The 18,872-nt window shown below is 71.3% G+C and overlaps 1 protein-coding gene across 1 annotated transcript; it reads left to right on the top strand.

Annotated features, from left to right (window-relative positions):
- The first annotated feature begins 568 nt into the window (after positions 1–568).
- Positions 569–18,315, top strand: PHLDB1 (pleckstrin homology like domain family B member 1). Its single transcript, XM_050911054.1, is given in 20 exon segments — positions 569–648; positions 1,107–1,230; positions 1,306–1,476; positions 3,469–3,594; positions 5,097–5,818; positions 5,821–6,195; positions 6,970–7,212; positions 7,285–7,422; positions 7,549–7,686; positions 11,086–11,241; positions 11,345–11,455; positions 11,638–11,727; positions 15,134–15,273; positions 15,358–15,440; positions 16,126–16,417; positions 16,494–16,584; positions 16,667–16,813; positions 16,933–17,152; positions 17,251–17,336; positions 17,631–18,315. Coding segments are annotated over 20 exon segments (3,654 nt in total). The 5' UTR covers positions 569–588; the 3' UTR covers positions 17,772–18,315.
- The last annotated feature ends 557 nt before the right edge of the window (positions 18,316–18,872 follow it).

Raw genomic sequence — 18,872 nt, 5'->3', positions numbered from 1 at the left:
CTGTGCAGGAGCAAAAGCGTGTGCCTGGGTGCCCGGGGTGGGCACTCGTGGCACGCGCGGGTGTGCCGGGGCGTGCCGCGGGCTGTGCACAGGCAGGCAGATGCCGCTGGGGACAGCTGGATGCTGTGCTCGCGTGTCCTTGTCCACCCACGGCCGTCGGGATCCGGCTGCCCATCGCTCTCGGCGCGTAGGGCCTGCGTTTCCTACGCCACCTCCCCGAAGCCGAGCAGCGCGCCGGCTCCTTCTGGCACCGTGTCCCGCCCTGGCGCTTGGCACACGCGGGGGTTTCCCGGGGCGGACGGGGGCACGTGCCTCGCCAGGCGGGGATGCTCGCCGGCTTCGGGCAGCTGCCGCAGGGCCAGAGACGGGAGCTCAGGGCGGGAATCCTCTCGGTGGGAAACGCCGGTTTGGGGCGGGGTGGGGTTTGCGAGGCTTGCGCTCCGGCCGCCAGACGTGCAGGCTGCCGGCAGGGACGGGCGGGAGGAATACGGCAGAGCCGTGCCCGGCGTGGTCACCTCTGCTGACATCCTCTGTTTCTTCTGGCAGCAGCCCGTGCCTGAGAGCGCCTGGCGTCTCCGAGCGGGCACCATGGAGGCATCCGGCAGGACCCCCGCCAGCCCGACCCGCAGAGTCCAGACCATCATCCAGGTGAGCACGTGGGGCCACGGGACCTCTGCCCTGCGGGAGCACGGGGATCCGGCCGGGAGCCCTTCTCCTCCGCAGCCAGCCCTGCCACGGGCGGCCGGCACTGCCCTCCGGCCTCTCCTCGCCCCAATCCTATTACGGGATCGGCGGCAAAACCAATTGAGCTAAGTGGCAGGCAGCTCGGATCCTCTTAGACGCAGCCCAAGCCCCGGGGATCTTCTCCCGCTCCCTCAGCAGCTCGCCTCTGCTCCCCGGGGCGGGCAGCACGGGCAGGAGGGAGCCCTCAGCTCCTGCGTCCCGCCGCTCGACTGTCCTGCCCGCACGCGGCCGTGCCGGGGCATCGCTCCCTGCCTGCCCGCGTGGCCGTTTCGGAGCAGCCCGGGCGTCCGGCCGGGTGGGCAGCGCAGGGGAGTGGGCTGCAGCCACGGGAGCTGTGAGCATCCCTCCCTCTCCTCCTGCAGAACAGCCCCCTGGACCTGATCGACACGGGCAAGGGGCTGAAGGTGCAGACGGAGAAGCCGCACTTGGTGAGCCTGGGCAGCGGCCGGCTCAGCACCGCCATCACGCTCCTGCCCCTGGAGGAAGGTGAGTGCCGGCTGCCGGGGGGTCCCCGCGGGCACGCCGGCGGCCGGGACGCTGAGCCGCCCTCTCTGCCGGCAGGGAGGACCACCATCGGCACGGCCGCGAGGGACATCGTCCTGCAGGGCCCCGGGCTGGCGCCCCAGCACTGCTACATCGAGAACACGCGGGGGACGCTCACCCTGCACCCCTGCGGCAACGCCTGCGCCATCGACGGCGTGCCGCTCCGGCGGCCCACGCGCCTCACCCAAGGTAGGGAGGGTCTGGTCTCCTCCGGAGCACGGCCGGGCATTGTGCCGTCGGGTGCCGGGGTGTTTGTCGGCGGATCCATCCCGCAGTCGCACATCCCAGCTGAGACGCTTCTGCCTCTTCGCCCTGGGGCGGGGACGTGCCGGATGCTGGCACCGTTCGGGAACCGGCTTTGCCACGCCGCACCTGAGATCGAGGAGGGAGAAAGCACCGGGCGGCCGGTGCCCGGGCAGAGTTTGGTCCCCGCCATCGCACCCGCTTCCCAGGCCACAGTAGAGATGCTGAGCCAGGTTTGGGGAAGGGGAGACGAAGGAAGAAAACAACTCGGGTGTCCCGGGGCATCGCTGCCGGGGACCCGCCGGTGTGCTTGCGTGGCCGGAGGGGCTCGGACCCTGCTGTCCCCCCCGTCCCTCCCCACGGCTTCCCCTCTCCCCGCACGGCCCGCGTCACCCTTTCCCTCCCCACCCCGGTCCCCGGGAGGACCCTCCGCCCGGGCGGCGGGGCCAGGCTTGAGGCCCGGCCCCCGCCGTCCCCGCCGCCGCCCCTCCCCGGGGGCGGTGCGCGGCGCTGCCCGGCGGCGGCGGCGGCGGCGGCGCGGTGAGTGCGGCGGCGGTGGGGGGGGGGGAGCCACGCGTGTCCGCGCCGGGGTCGGGAGCGCTCCCCTTCCCTCCGCGGGTTGCAAAGCCCCTTCGCCCCCTTCCCGCGCTGCAGCCCCCCTGCTCCTTCCCCTGCCTGTCCCCGGGGAGGGGAGGGGGGACACCCCCACCCCACCCGACCCGCGTGGGCGCTGCCGCGGGCGTCCCCTCGGCGGGGGGGGGACGGGGACAATGGGAGGCACGTGGCCGCCGGAGAAGGGGCGCGACGGACCGCGGGGTCCCGCCGTTCCCACGGCGGGCGGTGGGAGCCGTGCTCTGCTGCGGGGGGTGCAGGCTGGGATCAGGCGAGACCCCCACCCCACCCCCCGGCCCTCCTGCCTGCGGGGCGCAGGCAGGGCGAGCAGGCAGGGCAGGGTCAGCGCCCGTGCCTGGCCGCGGTGGGCGAGCCGTGGGGCTGCGAGGCCGACACTCGGGGGGCGAGGTGGGGTGGGGTGGGGGTACCCTGCTTTGCTGGGGTGATGGCGTGCAGGGAAGGCGCAGGTCGGTGATGCCCCGAGCCAGAGCAGCGGCTGGGCAGGAGGAGCCGTTGCCGGGCCGGGCGCTGGCATTGCCGCCTGGCAGGCAGGATGCTCTCGCCGAGTCGGGGTGCTGCGGCAGCTCCGCTGGGGAGCAGGACTCCTTCCCTCCCCGGCGCTCGGACAAGGAGGCCAGGCCCCCGCGGCGGCGATGGCGGTCAATCCGTACGTACGGCCTCTCGCTCTCCGAGCCTGGGCTGCCGGGTGCTCCAAAAAACACGTCCCCTCCGGCGAGGGATTTTCGGCTGCGGCTGTCGGTGCAGAGCGAGCCTCTCCCCGGGGCCCTGGCAGGCGCTTCAAAGCGGGGTGTGTCTGCAGCACCGAGCCTTCCAGCCGCCCGCCGCTCCCCGCTGCCAGCACGCGGCTCCCCGGCACCGCGGGCAGGCAGCAGGGGAGCCGGCAGCACGCCGCCCCGCTCCCCTTCCCCAGCCGCCTTCCTCCCCGGCGGCCCCCGCTCGGCAGCCTTCCCCCGAGAGGGCTGCCGCTTTGGGCTAAGAAGAGGCGCTTTGCGGCCGGGGACAGGAGCTGTCTTGTCTGCAGCTGGCGGCCGCGCAGGCCCTGGAGTGCCGCCAGCTCCCCGGCGGCGGCGCGGCCCCCGGCGGGGACCCCAGCTGTGCCTGCGCCTGCGACGCGCTGCCTGCAGCTGCCGGGGAGTGACCTGGATTTCAGCCTCCCCCTAAGCCTCCGCTGACGGCAGGAGCCCGCTCCCCTCCCGGGGATGCGTCTTAGGGCCGGGCAGCGCCCAGCTGCCTGCCTGCGCCGGCACCCGCCTCGCCTCTCTCCGGCACCGCTCCGGCGCTGAGCCCGCTGCCCTCTCTCCCCAGGGTGCACCATCTGCCTGGGCCAGGCCACCTTCCTCCGCTTCAACCACCCTGCTGAGGCCAAGTGGATGAAGAGCATGATCCCGGCAGGGGGCAGGAGCCCGGCGGCTCTCTACGGGCTGCCAGCAAGTAGGTGACACCCCGCCACCCCCTCCCTCATCCCAGGCGGGGCGGTTGGGGACACCGGGGCGCTCCCTGACCCGCGCCGCCAGCCTTCCCGGCGGGCGATGCTCTCCCGGCCCGGTCCTGCCCGGGCTGCCGCGCTCGGGAAGGGGGCTCACGCCCAGCCGCGGATGCGCCGGCCGTTGACTCGGCGTGGCGGCTGCGCCGGCGTTCGTTAATGATTAATATTGCCTCGGAAGAGGGTAATTGCGAGGGCAGCGAGGCAGGGCTCTCACCTCTGCCCAGCCCGGCCGTGGCAGAGCCGTTACCCGTCGGCCCGCGCCGGGGATGCGAGGTGCGCGGGGCCCCCCCCGGCTGCCTCGGAGCGGGTGTTTACGTGCCGGGGCGGCCCCGCGGAGGCTGCGAAGGCCGTTTCCCCGGCTGCAGTCCTCCATCTCGCCAGCTGCTTATCTTGCTGTGTCTGCCTTGTCTGCGGGGCCGATGGGATGAGCGCCTGCGCCGTGGTCCAGCGCGACGCCCGGTTCCCGGGGGTGTCCAAATCCCCGGCAGCGATCCCTGGGCTGGTAGCCCTTCTCCCTGCCCCGACCGGCACACCCTGGCACGGGGAGAGGATCTTGGCAGCTTCCCCGTGCCACGTGTGTGTCGGGAAGGCAGCACGCCCCGCAGCTGGGGGACGGGAGGAGGGACACGGGGAGGTGCCGCGGCCGCGGAGCATCCTGTGACCGCGGAGCATCCCGTGTGGGCCCCGCGCGGTCCCTCTCTGCCCCGCGGGACCGGGCGGGATCGCGCGGGCCGGGCTGTGGCACGTCTCTCTGGGCGCGGAGGCGCTGCTGGCCGCCGCGGGGGAGCCGCTGGGTGCCAGGGGGTGACGCAGCCTGGGTGGCACGCCGTCCTGGCCGGGCTCCGCGCCTGCCGCTACTAGCTCGTCCCCTGAGTGACAGGCACATCGGTGCCGCGCCGGGAAGACGGGGCAGAGCCGGGCAAGGGGGCACCCCAGCCGGGGGCGCGGGGAGGCTGCGGGCGATGTGGCGGTGGGTCCGGACGCGCCCGCGGGTCTGCGCTCGGCGGCTTTGGGCCGTCGCATCTCTGCCCCCTCGCCGGGGTGCCGGAGCACGCCGGGGGCGAGCGGCGGCGGGTGCCGGTGGCTGGCGCAGGCAGCTGCTCCCCGGGGAGTGGGGCCGGGAGCCGCCGGCAGCGCAGGGATGTCGGGAGCAGGCGGCTGGGCTGCACTATCGGGTTTCTGTCTCCCTGGTGATGGGGCCAGCGGGATGTCGGCCTCCTCCCCGGCCCGGCTCCCCAGCCGGCGCGGGCAACGGCGGCAGCGGGGGCGCAGGCAGCTCGGGGTTGCGGGGGAGAGGAGCCGCGACCTGGCCACCGGCTCTGCAAGGCTGCGCGGAGGGGGGATGCCGGGCTGCTCCGTGGGACCCCAGCCCGGGCAGGGGCTGCGGTGCGGGGTGGAGGGGGGGGGGTCCCGCCACGCTGACGCCTGCTCCCGTGTCTCCCCGCAGAGCCCGAGGCCCTGGTGAACGGTGGCCGCCAGCCGCCGGAGCACGGGTGCCCCAGCCACAGCTCCCTCGTCAGCTCCATCGAGAAGGACCTGCAGGACATCATGGACTCGCTGGTGCTGGAGGAGCCGGCGTCCCCCGGCGGCAAGAAGCCGCCCGCCCGCGGCCGGTCCCCCCTCTCCCCCGTGGTGAACGGGGGCGGGCGCTGCCTCCTGTCCCCCCCGCCCAGCCCCGGGGCCACCTCGGGGGGCTCCAGCTACGAGAACTTCTCCCCGCTCTCCTCCCCGGCCAGCAGCGGCGGCTACACCAGCCCCTCACCCAGCAGCCAGGAGCAGGGTCCGGCCATGCCCCCCCTCGTCCCGCTCCGCTCCTCCAGCTACAACCACGCCGTGCAGCCGCCCCCCCAGCGTCCGCCCCCCCCACCCGGCGGGGGTCCCGCTGAGCCTTGGCCGGCCGAGAGGCTCGGGGACAACCGGGCGGGCAGCCCCCGGCTGACCCCCAGGGCGGCGCCGCGGCCGCGGGCAGCCCTGCAGGAGCGGCCCCCCAGCCCCTACCGGGAGCCGCGGGACCCCCTGGCCCCCAGCCGGCAGCCCGCCGGCAGGGCGGTCCCGGAGGCCCGGCTGCAGCCCCCCGAGAGCCCGCGGGCGGCCCGGAGGAACGTGGAGAGCATGCGGGAGCTGCCCCCCCTCAGCCCCTCCTTGTCGCGCCGAGCCGCCAGCCCCGGGCGGCCCCCGACGCCCCCTCCCCGCAGCCCCGGCTGGGCAGGGAGGTGCCCGGCAGCCCCCGCGCCAGGCGCAAGGGCCCGGAGGAGCCAAGGGGCGCCGGGACCCCCTCACCCCCGCTGCCGGCGGAGACGCCGCCACGCCGCCCCAGCTTCGGCACCTGCCTGAGCCCGGCGTACGGGCTGGTCTCCCCGGCCGTGCCCTCGCCCCGGCAGAGCCCCCGCGCCCCCAGGAAGCCCTTGGGGGACCCCCGGCCGCCGGCGGGGCCGCGGGAGCGCAAGAACAGCATCACCGAGATCAGCGACAACGAGGACGAGCTGCTGGAGTACCACCGGCGGCAGCGGCAGGAGCGGGTGCGGGAGCAGGAGATGGAGCGCCTGGTGAGCCCCGGGGCCAGGAGGGTGGGGGGGGCGCGGGGCCGTGTTCGAGCGTGGGACGCCCTCTTTGCAAACCCCTTGCGGCTTTTGCCGCTTTAAAACCCGGCCCTTGCCTCTCAGGGATTTGCCGCAGCTGCCAGGCTGCCGGCTTATCCGGGAGGATTACGGCCGGGAGCGGCCGTCGGTGCGCGGCAGCTCTCCGGGAGCACGAAGCCCCCGGCTCGCAGGAGCCCGGGGAACCCACAGGGTCGGCACGGCTCCGCGGGGCTGCCGGATGAAATTGTGGTGGAGCCCCCGGCTTTGCAAAACCGTCCACGTCTCGTCCAGCCCCGCCGGGGCCGCGTCGGCCGGTGACGGTGCTGTGGCTTTGTGGGCATGGCATCTATATTTAGGGTAGATGGAGTTTTTATAGAGCCAGCAGCTGCCTGGGTGGGGTTTGCCCCGTGCATCTGCCGGTCCCGGGGGCTGTGCCGCCGGAGCCCTGTTTGCTCAGCCCTGACTCACGCCCGGCGCGGGCGGCCTGAGTCACTGCCTGGAAATAGCGGAGGCGCTGGGCGGCCGGCGCTGCCACCTGTAATTAGTCCGTCTCCCGCTCCCGGCGCATCGTGCGCCTGGCTCCGGCGTGGGGTCGGGGCGGGCTGCATCGGGCTTTGCAATGTCCCCGGCCCATCCCAGCGTGCGGGCAGGGCAAGGAGTGAGCCCGCGTCCCGGCGCCGGCCGTCGGCACGGGGGTCCTGCGGGCTCTGGCGGCGCCGCGCTGACCGTTCTTCACCGCAGGAGCGGCAGCGCCTGGAGACCATCCTGAACCTCTGTGCCGAGTACACCAAGACGGACGGCACCGAGCCGGGCGACGTGCACCGGCTCCTGGCTGGTGACGCGGATGCTGGCCAGCGGGTGCCCAGGGGTGCCGTGGCTCTGGGCCGTGCCGCCGAGGAGCTGCGGCAGAGGGAGAGCCTGGAGAGGTCGGACGAGGAGAACCTGAAGGAGGAGTGCAGCAGCACTGAGAGCACCCACCACGAGGTGAGGGGACGGCTGTGCCGTGCCATGCCGTGCCGCGCCGTCCTGCGCCGTGCCAACCTGCCCTCTCCGCAGCACGAGGAGCTGGCGGGCCCCCGGGCCAAGGAGGCGCAGCGGCTGGAGGAGGAGCGCGCCGGCGTGCTCGGCCGCCTGGACCAGCTGAAGGGCCGCGTCAAGGAGCTGGAGCAGCAGCTGCAGGAGACGTCGCGAGAGGTGAGGGGACGGGGAGCCCCGCCGGGTCCCCCGCTACTCGCTGCCCTCGCCAGCCAGCGCCCGATCCTGTGGATGTGAGCCGGATCCGGCCGGGGCAGCCCTCCTGATGCGGCCGTGCCCGTCCAGGCGGAGATGGAGCGGGCGCTGCTGCAGGGCGAGCGGGAGTCGGAGGCGGCGCGGCTGCGGCAGGAGCAGGAGGCGGCGCAGCAGCTGCAGGAGAAGCTCTCCAGCCTGGACGCCAGCATCCGGAAGGAGCGAGACAAGGTGAGCCCCCGGGGCAGGGCTCCCCCCGCGGCGCCGGCTGTGCCGTGCCGTGCCCTCGCCGGTGCTCGCAGCCGGTGCCGCCGTGCTGCGGCGTTCCCCTGCGGACGCCTTCTCCTGTCCCTGGGCTCTGTGGAGGCATCGAGGAGCATCCCCTCCGGGTTCGCGTCATGGGGGGGATCTGTCCGCCTGTCTGCGCTGGGGCTGGTCCAACAGCCCTGCCAGAGGAGGCTGACGCTTGGGGTGCATTTTGGCCGCCGTCTGTTGCGCTGGCGGCGTCTTGCAGGGAGGATCTGTGGCGCAGGGCTTTCCTTGACGGCTGCTGCCTGCAGCGGGCAGCACCAACCCGGAGTGGGAGGCCTCGGCACTCCCCGTTCCCTGCCCTTGCCGGGGGGCTGTGTCTTGCGGCGAGTCCCCCCCAGCGCTGCTGCCCGTCTGGGCGTCTTCACGTGTGGCGGTGGCCGCCGCTGTAGCGTTCGGCTCGCTGGAGGTGGCCGGGAAATTGCTGCGGGTGTTTCACTTAGCTTGGTGGCTGAGGAGGGGGTCCCGGCCCCCTTCCCCTGGAGTCGTCTTTGGTGCAATTGCTGCCGTGATCTGCCAGCCGTGCCTGAAGGCGCCCGTGCCGCTGCGTGCGTGGCACGCTTGTCCCGGTTGCCGGTTGCCGGCCATCCCGCAGCCTTGCGAGCAGCGGGGCACGGCCCTGGGCGAGCTGCTCCGCGGTGGGAGAGCCGCCGGGGCCTGGCTCCCCGCTGCCCGAGGCCGGCGTCCCCACGCAGCCTATGCCCAGGTCCCGCCGGTGGCTCCGTGCCGCCGTGGTGCGGCGCCGGCGTCCTTGGGGGTCTGGCCGGCCCCGTGGCTGGAGGTGCCTGGGCTGTTCGGTGGGCAGAGCTGCCATCGGCACCTGCCAGCAGTGCCCCCGCGGCGTCTGGAGTTTTTGTTCTGGTTTTGGTCTTCCAGCCCTTGGCGGGCAGTCTTTCTCTAGCCAGGGGCAGCCTCGTGCCGAGCCGGGCGAGGAGCACAGGGAAATCCCCCTCCCCACCTCTCTGCTGACCTGACCGCCCGCTTTCCTAACCCGCCTGCGCTACTTGCGCTAACGGTGCCTGCGCTGAAGTCTGCCATCGCCTCTGACATCTCTGCATGCCCGGGAGCCTCCTGGGCACCCTGCAGCCCCTGTCCCGGGGTGCCCGGCTGTGCCAGCCCTGTCTCCCCCGCCCCGGCGTGTCCCCCCCGTATCCGTTTTCATGGATCCCCTCTGCCTCCGCGCTGCCACAGCGTGGAGCGGGGTTTCTTGCAGCGTGCATTTCCCAGCGCCTAGCCCCCGTACGGTGCTGGCGGGAGGCGATCCCCTACGCCAGCCCCGTGTTGCTGGCCTCACACGGCTCCTGTGGCCGTGGGAGGGAGGGTTGGGGACGTTTCCCCCTCCTCCCGGGGCCAGGAGCAAGCATCTGCTCTGCCGCTAACTCGGCGTGGCCTGAGCATCTCCGGCAGCAGGGTTGGACCTCAGTCTCCCGCTTTCACTGCCGTCCCGCGGGCAGCCCTCTCCTTCCGATGGATGGGGGTGATCCACGGTCCCTCAGCCTGCGTACGGGACCTGCTGTGCTTAATTGGCAGCATCCCGGATGGGGAGCATCAATTAACAAAGCTAGTTAGCGGTTGTTCAGAAGGTGCGTGTGGTGCAGCCGTTTGCAGGACCGGGATGGCTTTACCCGTGCTGTCAGCATCGATCTTTTCGCTGCCCATAAGCGGGCTTTTGGCACGGAAACGCGAGGCTGAGGTCGAGGGCTGGCTGTAACCCCTCTAACACCGCCCGGCCCGGGTCCCCGTGGCTGTTGCTCTCTCGACCCCTCCGTAGATGCCATGACGCTCCTCCCCAGGAGCCCCCTCTTTTTCCAGCTGAGCCCCTCTCTAACGCTGCAGCTTCTGCATGGCGCGGATTTGAGAAGTGTGTTTTCTCTCTTTTTTTTCCTTTTTTCTTTTTTTCCTTTTTCTTTTCTTTTTTTTTTTTTTTTGTTTTTTTTGTTTTGTCTCGTTCTCCCCCGATTCAGGAAAGGGCAAAGGTTGATGCTGAAAGGAAGGAGCTAGAGCAACTGCGGGCGCTTTACCATGAGTCGAAGAGCCACCTTGATAAGTGCCCCGAGTCAATGCGGGAGCAGTTGCGGGAGCAGATGCGAAGGGTCAGTGTCTCCCCCCCCACCCCTCCCGGACCATGGCCCACCTCCCTCCGCTCCAGCTTAGGCCAGCTCTTCCCCGCCAGCCGGGGCCGCACTGGGAGCGTCGCACCCGGGCTGGAGGCGGCTGGCGCCGGGCACCGCCGTCCTGGTAAGCTTGCCGCTCGCCCGGGCCCCGGGGCGCGGTGCTGGCTCGGCAGAACGCGGGGCTGCCCCCCCCACGCCCCCACCGCGGAGCCGCCGTGCTCCTCCGGACCGGGCAGGGTGCGAGCACCGATCCTGCCCCGCAAAGGAGGGCAGGCTGGGGAGCCTCGGGGACCGCCGGGTCCTCGTCTGTCTGCTTCCAGCTATTTCCCGAGAGCGTTTGTTTACACGGTGCCGTCAGTTTACGTTACCGCCAGTCCGCAGCATTTTTTCCCATTATCTGGTATTTTCCGGTGGCGGCTGACCTTCCCCATCCCGTGGCCGCAGCCTGCTCAGGGCGGGCTCCCCCATGTTGGATGCGGGTCCCGGCGTGCGGCGGGCAGGGATGGCGATGGGGTGGTCCCGGTGTGTGGGAGCCCTCGGCAGCCGCCACGCACGGTGGTGCCGCGAGAGCAACGGCCGCCCTGCTCCCGGAGCAGGGTGAAGCGCATCCCCGCGGGGAGCGCGGTGCAATTGCTGCCGGGGCGGCACTGGCAGACCCTGAGCCGAGCGCTACCGTGTGCTGTCGGTGCTTGAAGGCCGGGAGGACGCGCAGGCGTTTGTGCGGCACGGTGCTCGTCCGTGGGGGCTCTGCCGCCCATCAGCTTCGTGATGCGGGGCCGCGTGTTGGTGGTTACGCCCGGCGCGCGGTGTTTTGCCGCCCGGCAGGGCACGGCGCCGGCCCGGCCGCGGTTCAGCATGGGCAGCTGGTCTCCGAGGGCTGGGTGAAGCCCCCGGCCGCGGCGAGCTGCTCGTCTCATGGGGGTGACGGCTCCGACCTGGCCAGTGCCCGGTGCCTCCATCGCCTTCTCCAGCTGGGCAGAGGTTGCCGGTGTCTGCCACGCTGCTGGTGCCGAGCAGGAGGGAAGGCTGCCTGCCTGTCCGCACAGGGCACCGGGGACAGGCTTTGCCACGGGTTCCCGTCCCCGGCCGGCACCAGCAGGACCCGGGGGGGGGCACGGCAGGAGGTTTCGCTGCGGGAGACCTGCCGGCGGGATGCGGAGGTGCCCCTCCAGAGCGAGTGACCCGCCGTGCCCTTGTGTGCCCGAAGGAGGCGGAGGCGCTGGAGACGGAGGCGAAGCTGTTTGAGGACCTGGAGTTCCAGCAGCTGGAGCGGGAGAGCCGCCTCGAGGAGGAGCGCGAGGCGCGGGGCCAGCAGCTCCTGCAGAGCCGGGCCGAGTGCCACCGCAGCATCGCCCGCAGGAAGGTAGGGGCGGAGGGGGGCAGCGGGTCCGGGCTGCGCCCCGCGGCCCCCGGCTGAGCCCCGCCGCTCGCCGGCGGCCGGCTCATCCCCACCGCCCGCTCCCCAGGAGCGGGTGGCCGCGCTGGATGCCCAGGCTGCCCAGATCCGGCTGCAGAGCATCCAGGAAGCCGAGCGCCTGGCCAGGGAGAGGAACGGCGTCCTGCAGCTCCTGCAGAAGGTAATGCAGCGGTCGGGGGGGGTCGGCAGGCACTCCCGGACCCTGGGGGTGCCCGAGGCAGGGGACAAGATCGCGTCGGCTCTTGCCGGGGTGCTGGCAGTCGGGGTGGGCTTGGCGGGGACCGGCCACGGGGTGCCAGTAACCATCAGCTGCCTCTGCTCTCGCTGTCGCCCCGCGCTCAGGAGAAGGAGAAGCTCGTGTCTCTGGAGAGGCGATACCAGCTCGTCACGGGCGGCAGGAGCTTCCCCAAAATGTCCTCAGCTCTCCGAGAGGTAGGTGAGGAGAGGGGGGTACGGGCCCTAGGGCTGCTCTCCTGCCGCCCCGAGCCGCTGTCGCCAGCGGGGACGAGCCTGGTGCACCGCGAGCTCCGCTCTGCAGCGGCTCCTGTGCTCCCAGGCGCCTTCTGGCCGGAGCCGGGTGCTCCCGGCCGCTCAGAGCCTTCACCGTGGGCTGCAGAGGCCATTGCCAGGTTGGGAGGGAAGGAGGGAGGGAGGGAAGCGCAACAGAGCCGGGCTTGGGAGCAGCAGCATCTCCCCTGCCGGGCTGCTTGGATGCTGCAGGAGCCCTGGAGGAGTCCAGGCTTTTAGCAGGCGGCTCGGCGAGGGCTGCGAGTGCCCGTGAGGGAAGGGCTCGGCACGGCTGCGGAGCGCCCGGGGCAGGCACTGCCTGGGGTCCCGTCCTTGCCGGCGAGCAAGCGTGGGGCTGTCTTGGTGCCGGTACGGGGGACTCCTTCCAGTTCACGTCCAAAGGCTTTTCGGTGGGAGCGGGTCACCCCGTTGCCCTGCTTGTGGCTCTGAAGCGGGGAGCCAGAGCCACAACGCCCTCGGGGACCGCGGTGCCGCCCGACGTGCTGCTGGCGAGAGGGCAGGATGGCCGAGTCCCCTTGCGCCTGCCCGCAGCGGGGCTCCTGCTGCTGCCGCCTTGCTGCCTGTGCCCGCCTTGCCTACGTGATCTTTACCGTTCAACAGGAGACCCTCCATATCTCAGAGCCTTATGAGCTGTTGGAGGGAACTAAGCCCCTGAGCCCCCTGCCAGCAGCAGCTGCCTCCTTAGCTTCTCCTGCCGCCCGCTCCTACCCCAAGGCACAAGAGGTAACGGGACTAACTGCATGTGCTCGCTCGCTTGCCCCCTCCTTGGCCGAGCTGCCGCCAGACCCCTTACGCGGACTAACGTCGCCTTCGGGCAGCGGGGCATCCCCGCGGCAGCACGCTGAGATGGCACGGCCGGGGCATGTCTCCTTTAGCTCCCCGGGCGGCGGCGGCTGCGCTCATTAACACTCGGACCCCGATTGCAGGTGCTCTCCTGAGCCCGCCGGGCATCCCGCTGCCGCCTTCGGTTTTAACCCCGGCGCGGCGCCGCGTGGCACAGGCATCCCTGCGCTTCCCCCTTGCCCGCCGCTTGCCTGCTGGCTGGGCACCTCCTGACCGCATCCTTTAGGGTCCTGCTAGCCTGGCGTCCCCAAAAAAAGAGCAAATCCCTGACATTAGCGTGTTCGGTTCAGAAAGGGTGAGGAAGTGGATTTTTAAGCTGGCTCGGAGCAGCTCGAGGCGCCTCACCCGGTGCTGTCGCACCAGGGAGGGCTCGTGGCCGGGGACCCTGGGGGACCCTGAGATCTGGGTGATGGGAACGGCTGAAGGCGCCTGGGGCCTCGGCAGGGCAGGCTGCAGCCCTCCGTCCCCAGCCTGCACCCAGCAAAGCTGCACCTAAGGCAGGAGCGAGGCGGCGTGCCAGGACGCCCAGCCCAGCTCGGCGCCCGCTCCTCGTGCGGTGCTGTGCACCGAGGCAGCCGCAGGCAGGGAAGGCAGCAAGGCAGGGAAGGGCTGGGCAGGCAGCGGCGGGCAGCGCGCGGGGAGATTTGCTCCCGCTTTGCAGGCAGCGCCGTGATGCCAGCGCATGGGTCTAACTCTCCTCCTTCTCCTCCGCCGTGGATTTCTAGGAGTACATGAGGCTGTCTGACGTTTTCAGGTTCTGCAGCAATGCGCACGGCCCCAGCCCGGACACTAAAGCTTCTGCTGCTGCCCCTGCTGCCGCTCAGCGCTCTTTCTTGCTTGCTGTACCTCCCGCAGCCGACGAGGTACCCGCTCCAGAGCATGCTCGGGTTTGCTCCCTTGGGTTGCCCACCGCATCCCGGGCAGCGAGGATGCTGCAGACCCCGTGGCCCCCCGTGTGCCCTGGTGCTCGGAGCCCACCTCTCTCTTGGGCTGGGGGAGAGACTTGTCCGGCTGGAGCTGAGCAGGGAGCAGAGGCTGGAGCTGCCCGGTCTCCTTGCTGGGGAGCGCTTCTCGCCCGCTCCGGACGGGCTTTGCCCTCTGGGGCGGCGACAGCGGGGCTGGGGAGCGGAGCGGGTGCCCAGCGGGGCGAGATGGTGGCCTATTGGACCCAGTCCTGGCCACCGGTCCCAGGCGAGGAAGATGCAGAGCAGGCGGGGACCTGACCCAGTGCCCAGCACCGGGGCGGCGGGCAGCACCAGTTGCCCTTCCTCCTGGGGACGTGGCACCCTCTTTTGGGGGCTGGAGCCGCCTGCTCGTTCCCCTGCGCCTGCTTGCCTTTGCTCAGAGCCTCTTCTCCGGTTTAATCTGCTTCTCTCTGCCCAGTACGTGACCGTTGAGCAGCTCTCGGGCATCCTGGGCGGCCTCCGTGCCCCTGCCGCTTCCCCGCTGGGCTGCGCCCCTCCGGCTCCTTCATCCTCAGGCTGTGCGGCTCCTCCTCCTCCTCCTCCTCCTCTTCCGTCTCTCTCTTCTTCCTCCGTCTCTGCAGAGGTTCGTGTCCTGTTTCCCTCCCTCCACCCCTCTGCTCTCCCCGGGAGGTGATGGGGATGCACGGGAAGGGGTGAGCTGCAGACGAGGCCGAGCGGCAGCTTGGGCTCTCGCCAGCCCGCACACCCCTCGCTGCCCTGCCCGCTGCTTCGCTGCCTGCCCGAGCCCTGCCCGTCCCGTGGTGCAGGGCAGGGGGTCTCTGTGCCTTCCCAGCGCTTGTGTCGGCTCTTGCCGGCCCCACGAGCAGCGGGGGGATCCCGGAGCTGCCGGGACTCGGCCAGGGAGTGCCCGGGGTCCCTGGGGGTCTGCAGGTCCTGGGGTTGGATGGCACAGGCAGGGATGCTCCAACCTCTCTTGCGTGCCTGTCCCTCTCGCTGCGTCTCGCCCTCCCTCTCTCATGAGGCATCTCTCTCCAGATGGAGCAGCAGCTGCTGGGGGGCCCCGTGTGGCTCCCGGCTCTTGATTTAGAGAAGTGGTACCAGGAGGTCATGGCTGGCTTTGAGATCTCCTCCTCCTCTGTCTCTCCTCCTTCTTCCCCTCCTCCGCTTCCAGCTAAAGCTCACTCCTCTCACAAGCCTCTCCAGGTAAATCCCGGCTCCCTGCCGCTGGGGCTCAGGCTTCGGGGATGCCAGCCGCGGCGGGAGCGGGGCAGCGTGGGGACGTTCCCACCGGCTCCGCACCCCGGGCTCTGCCGGCACCCGGGTGCCGCAGCAGGCAGGGGCAGAGCAGACCCGCGGCAGGCAGCACGCCTGGGGCCAGCAGCCGCTGCCTCCTCTTGCCTGCACCCCTGCCAAGACGGCACTGACGCAGGGGCCGGGTCCGGGGAGGGGATGCTCAGCCCCGCCGACGGCCGAGCCATCCGTCCAGGGGGGGCTTTTGCAGCTCCCCCGTGCTCCTCTCACCTCCGTGTCTCCACGCCCAGGTCTATCGTGCCAAAACGGAGGGCGACGCCGGTGCCCTCGCCCCTCGGATGAAGAGCGGGACCCCCTCGTCCTCGCAGCTCAACCTCTCCGTGCTGGGGCGCAGCCCCTCGCCCAAGGTATGGCTGCCGGGGGGAGCCGGGTGTCGTGCGGCCCCGGGCACGCCAGCCGCGGCTCCTGCATCCCCGCGGCTGACCGCCTGCCGTCCTGCCCAGGGCCCCCCGAGCCCGGCGGGCAGCCTGCCCCGCAACCTGGCGGCCACGCTGCAGGACATCGAGACCAAGCGCCAGCTGGCCCTGCAGCAGAAGGGTAAGCTCCGGCTCCGCGTCCCGGCTCTGCGGGGTGGCGGGACTCTGGGAGACGCTTCCCCCGCTGCCGCTCGGGCGATGGAGAAGGGAGCCCGGCCGAGGGCGGCGGCGGCGGCAGCGGCAGCGCTCCAGCGGGACGCAGTGCCTCTCTCACGGTCTCTCGCTTCCCCCCTCCGCCCCTCTCTCCCCTGCCCACCCCTCTGCCCGACGGCGTGTCTCCAGCCGAGCCGCTCCCAGCAGAGCCCTTGCAGCCGGGCGATCTACCAGGTAGAGACGGGGGGCGGCTGGGACTGCCTAGAGCAGCCCGGAGGCAGCAGCATGGCTGTTTGCTGGCACCTTCTGCCGTGCATAGGAGGGGCATGACCAGCCCAGGACCCCGGGTGCCTCTCGGCGTCCGCTTAGGGACAACCCTGTGCATCCCTAACCCGCTAATGCTTTGCCCAGCCTGCTCTTGCCAGCCTGGCGCATGTCTCCCCCTTGGCTGCCCGGGGCTGGATGGTTGCTGCCTGCCATGCTCGCCAGGGAGTTGTGACGGCGGCTCCCACCTCTGCACCCGCCATCCCTGCCCGGCTCCAGCAGTGCCTGTGGCGTCTTCTCCCGCCCGTGCCGTCCCCTCGCCCGCCGCGGTGCGGCTCCGAGCACGCACGCTCAGTCCTCGTCCTCGTCGTCTTCTTCCCATGGCGCAGGTCAGCAGGTGATCGAGGAGCAGAAGCGGCGGCTGGCGGAGCTGAAGCAGAAAGCGGCCGCCGAGGCTCAGTCCCAGTGGGAAGCCCTGCACGGGCAGCCCCCCTTCCCCGCCGCCTTCCCCCCGCTCGTGCATCACTCCATCCTCCACCACCACCGTCCCCATGGCGTCGGGCCCCGGGCCGAGGAGCTGGACCATGCGTACGACACCCTCAGCCTGGAGAGCTCCGACAGCATGGAGACCAGCATCTCCACCGGCAACAACTCTGCCTGCTCGCCCGACAACATCTCCAGGTAAGCCCAGGGCCGGCTCCCGCGGCTGGAGGGACAAGCCCGCTCTGCTGTGGCAGCAGCTGTGGCTGCCTTGCAGTGCCAGCGGGATGGAGGCGGGGAAGATCGAGGAGATGGAGAAGATGCTGAAGGAGGCGCACGCGGAGAAGTCGCGGCTGATGGAGTCCCGGGTGAGTGGGGGCACCGGTGCCGCGGCCGGCCGGGGAGCCGGGTCCCCGATCCCCGGGGCTGAGCGCCTGCGCGTGCCGGCAGGAGCGGGAGATGGAGCTGCGGCGGCAGGCGCTGGAGGACGAGCGCCGGCGCCGGGAGCAGCTGGAACGCCGGCTGCAGGACGAGACCGCACGGCGGCAGAAGCTGGTGGAGAAGGAGGTCAAGCTGCGGGAGAAGCACTTCTCGCAGGTGGGGGTGGGGGCTGCTACCCTCCGGTGCGGGGTCCCTTCTCCCACCCCGGCCGGTGTCCCGGGGTCCCGGCTCTCGCCGCCGGCGGCGGGCTTTGCAGGGCTGCGTTGCTTTTCCAGGCTCGTCCGCTGACGCGGTACCTCCCCATCCGCAAGGAGGATTTTGACCTGCGGCTGCACATCGAGTCCTCGGGCCACAGCGTGGACACCTGCTACCACGTCATCCTGACGGAGAAGATGTGCAAGGGCTACCTGGTCAAGATGGGCGGCAAGATCAAGTCTTGGAAGAAGCGCTGGTTCGTCTTCGACCGCATGAAGCGCACCCTCTCCTACTACGTGGGTGAGTCCCCGTGCTGCCCCATCGCGCCCGCCGTCACCCCCCTCCCCGTGCCATCGCCCGCGGCGCCGCGGCCGACACCGGTTCCCTCTCTCGGGCAGACAAACACGAGACGAAGCTGAAGGGCGTCATCTACTTCCAAGCCATCGAAGAGGTTTACTACGACCACCTCCGCAGCGCTGCAAAGGTGAGAGCCGGGCACCGCCGTCGCCTCGGTGTCGGCCGGGACACCCCCCCCCGCCAGCCCCAGCATCGCCGTCCCCCCGCATCGCCCCCGTTGTGCAGGCAGGAGGCAGCGGGGCAGCTTGTGCCGGGGATGCTCCCGGAGTGGTCCGTGGCCCCTGATGGTGCCAGCTCCTCGGGGTGCTGATGGCAGGACCCTGGTGCTGAGCTTTGGGGAGCGCGGGGGGGAGCAAAGGGGGAGCACGCCGCTGCTCGGAGGGGGCCAGAGCGCTGACTCCGTCCTCCTCCTCCTCCCCAGAGCCCCAACCCCGCGCTCACCTTCTGCGTCAAGACCCACGACCGCCTCTACTACATGGTGGCACCCTCGGCCGAGGCCATGCGCATCTGGATGGACGTCATCGTCACCGGGGCGGAGGGGTACACCCAGTTCATGAACTGAGGCGGGGGTAGCGGGTGGGGGTGCTGCGCACCCCGGATCCACCAGCTTGACGGACTCCTGAGCATCCCAAGCAGAGAGGATCTCCCGGGGGGGATGGACCACGGACCCTGCTGCACCCCGTGCCAAGGGCCGTCCGCGCCGTGGCGGTGGAGCCGCGCCGGGCCCCGCGCCGAGCATCGCCCGCTCAGCCAAGGGAATAATTTTCTTTTTTTTTTTATGTTGGCTTTTTAAAAACAAGATTAATGGGAAACGTATCGAAGTGCTGAAACGTAAAAAAAGCTGCCAAAGACCTGCCGGTGCCCGGGGCTTTCTGCCACAGGGAGATGCTGGATTTGAGACTGACACTGTTACTTGCCACATTTTTTCAGTGAGGGACCGCGTGGCCGTGCCATGACGCCAACTGGCCCCAGGCGCCCGGGACACCCCCCCCCACTTTGGTAGCCCTAGCCCCCTCTTTGTAAATCTTTTGTAACCCCGTATCGTGCCCCCCCGTGCTGCAGCTGGGCGGCGGGTGCAGGGGTGGGCTGCCCAGCCATAAAGCGTTTTGTGAAGGTGGGCCGTGCCCCTCCGTGTGGCCGCCGGGCTGGTGGCACGTCCCAGACAGCCCAGCGCTGCCTCTGGGCTGGGCTGGGGGAGGCTGGGGGTACTGGGACAGGGGACACGGGGACAGGGTGGGTGCACTGGGATGAGTTGGGGGGCACTGGGATGAGTTGCGGGGCAGAGGAGCAGGCATGGGGAGAGAGCAGGGGCCCCAGGAAGGTGCAGGAGGCACTGGATGAGCCGGTGGGAAGGGACTGGGGACACTGGGAAGGGACTGGGGGCCCAGGGAGGGCGCTGGGGGCTCTGAGTGGCTCCAGGAGGCGGGGCGACGCCAGAGGCGGAGGCGGGCCCGGAAAGGGGCGGGCCCGGGGGCGGGATGGAGGCCGGGGCAGAGGCGGGGCCTGGGGAAGGGGTGGGGCCGGGCCTGGGGTAAGGGCGGGGCCTGGTGCAGAGGAGGGGTCAGGGGCGGGGCCCCAGGCAGGGGTGGGGCCTGGGGCAGAGGCGGGGCCCAGAGAAGAGGCGGGACTCGGGGAAAGGGTGGGGCCTAGGGCAGAGCTGGGG

The sequence above is a fragment of the Gymnogyps californianus genome, chromosome 25 (assembly GCF_018139145.2).
Source record: "Gymnogyps californianus isolate 813 chromosome 25, ASM1813914v2, whole genome shotgun sequence".
Classification (NCBI taxonomy): Eukaryota; Metazoa; Chordata; class Aves; order Accipitriformes; family Cathartidae; genus Gymnogyps; species Gymnogyps californianus.
This window is presented reverse-complemented; position numbering and strand designations above follow the sequence as displayed.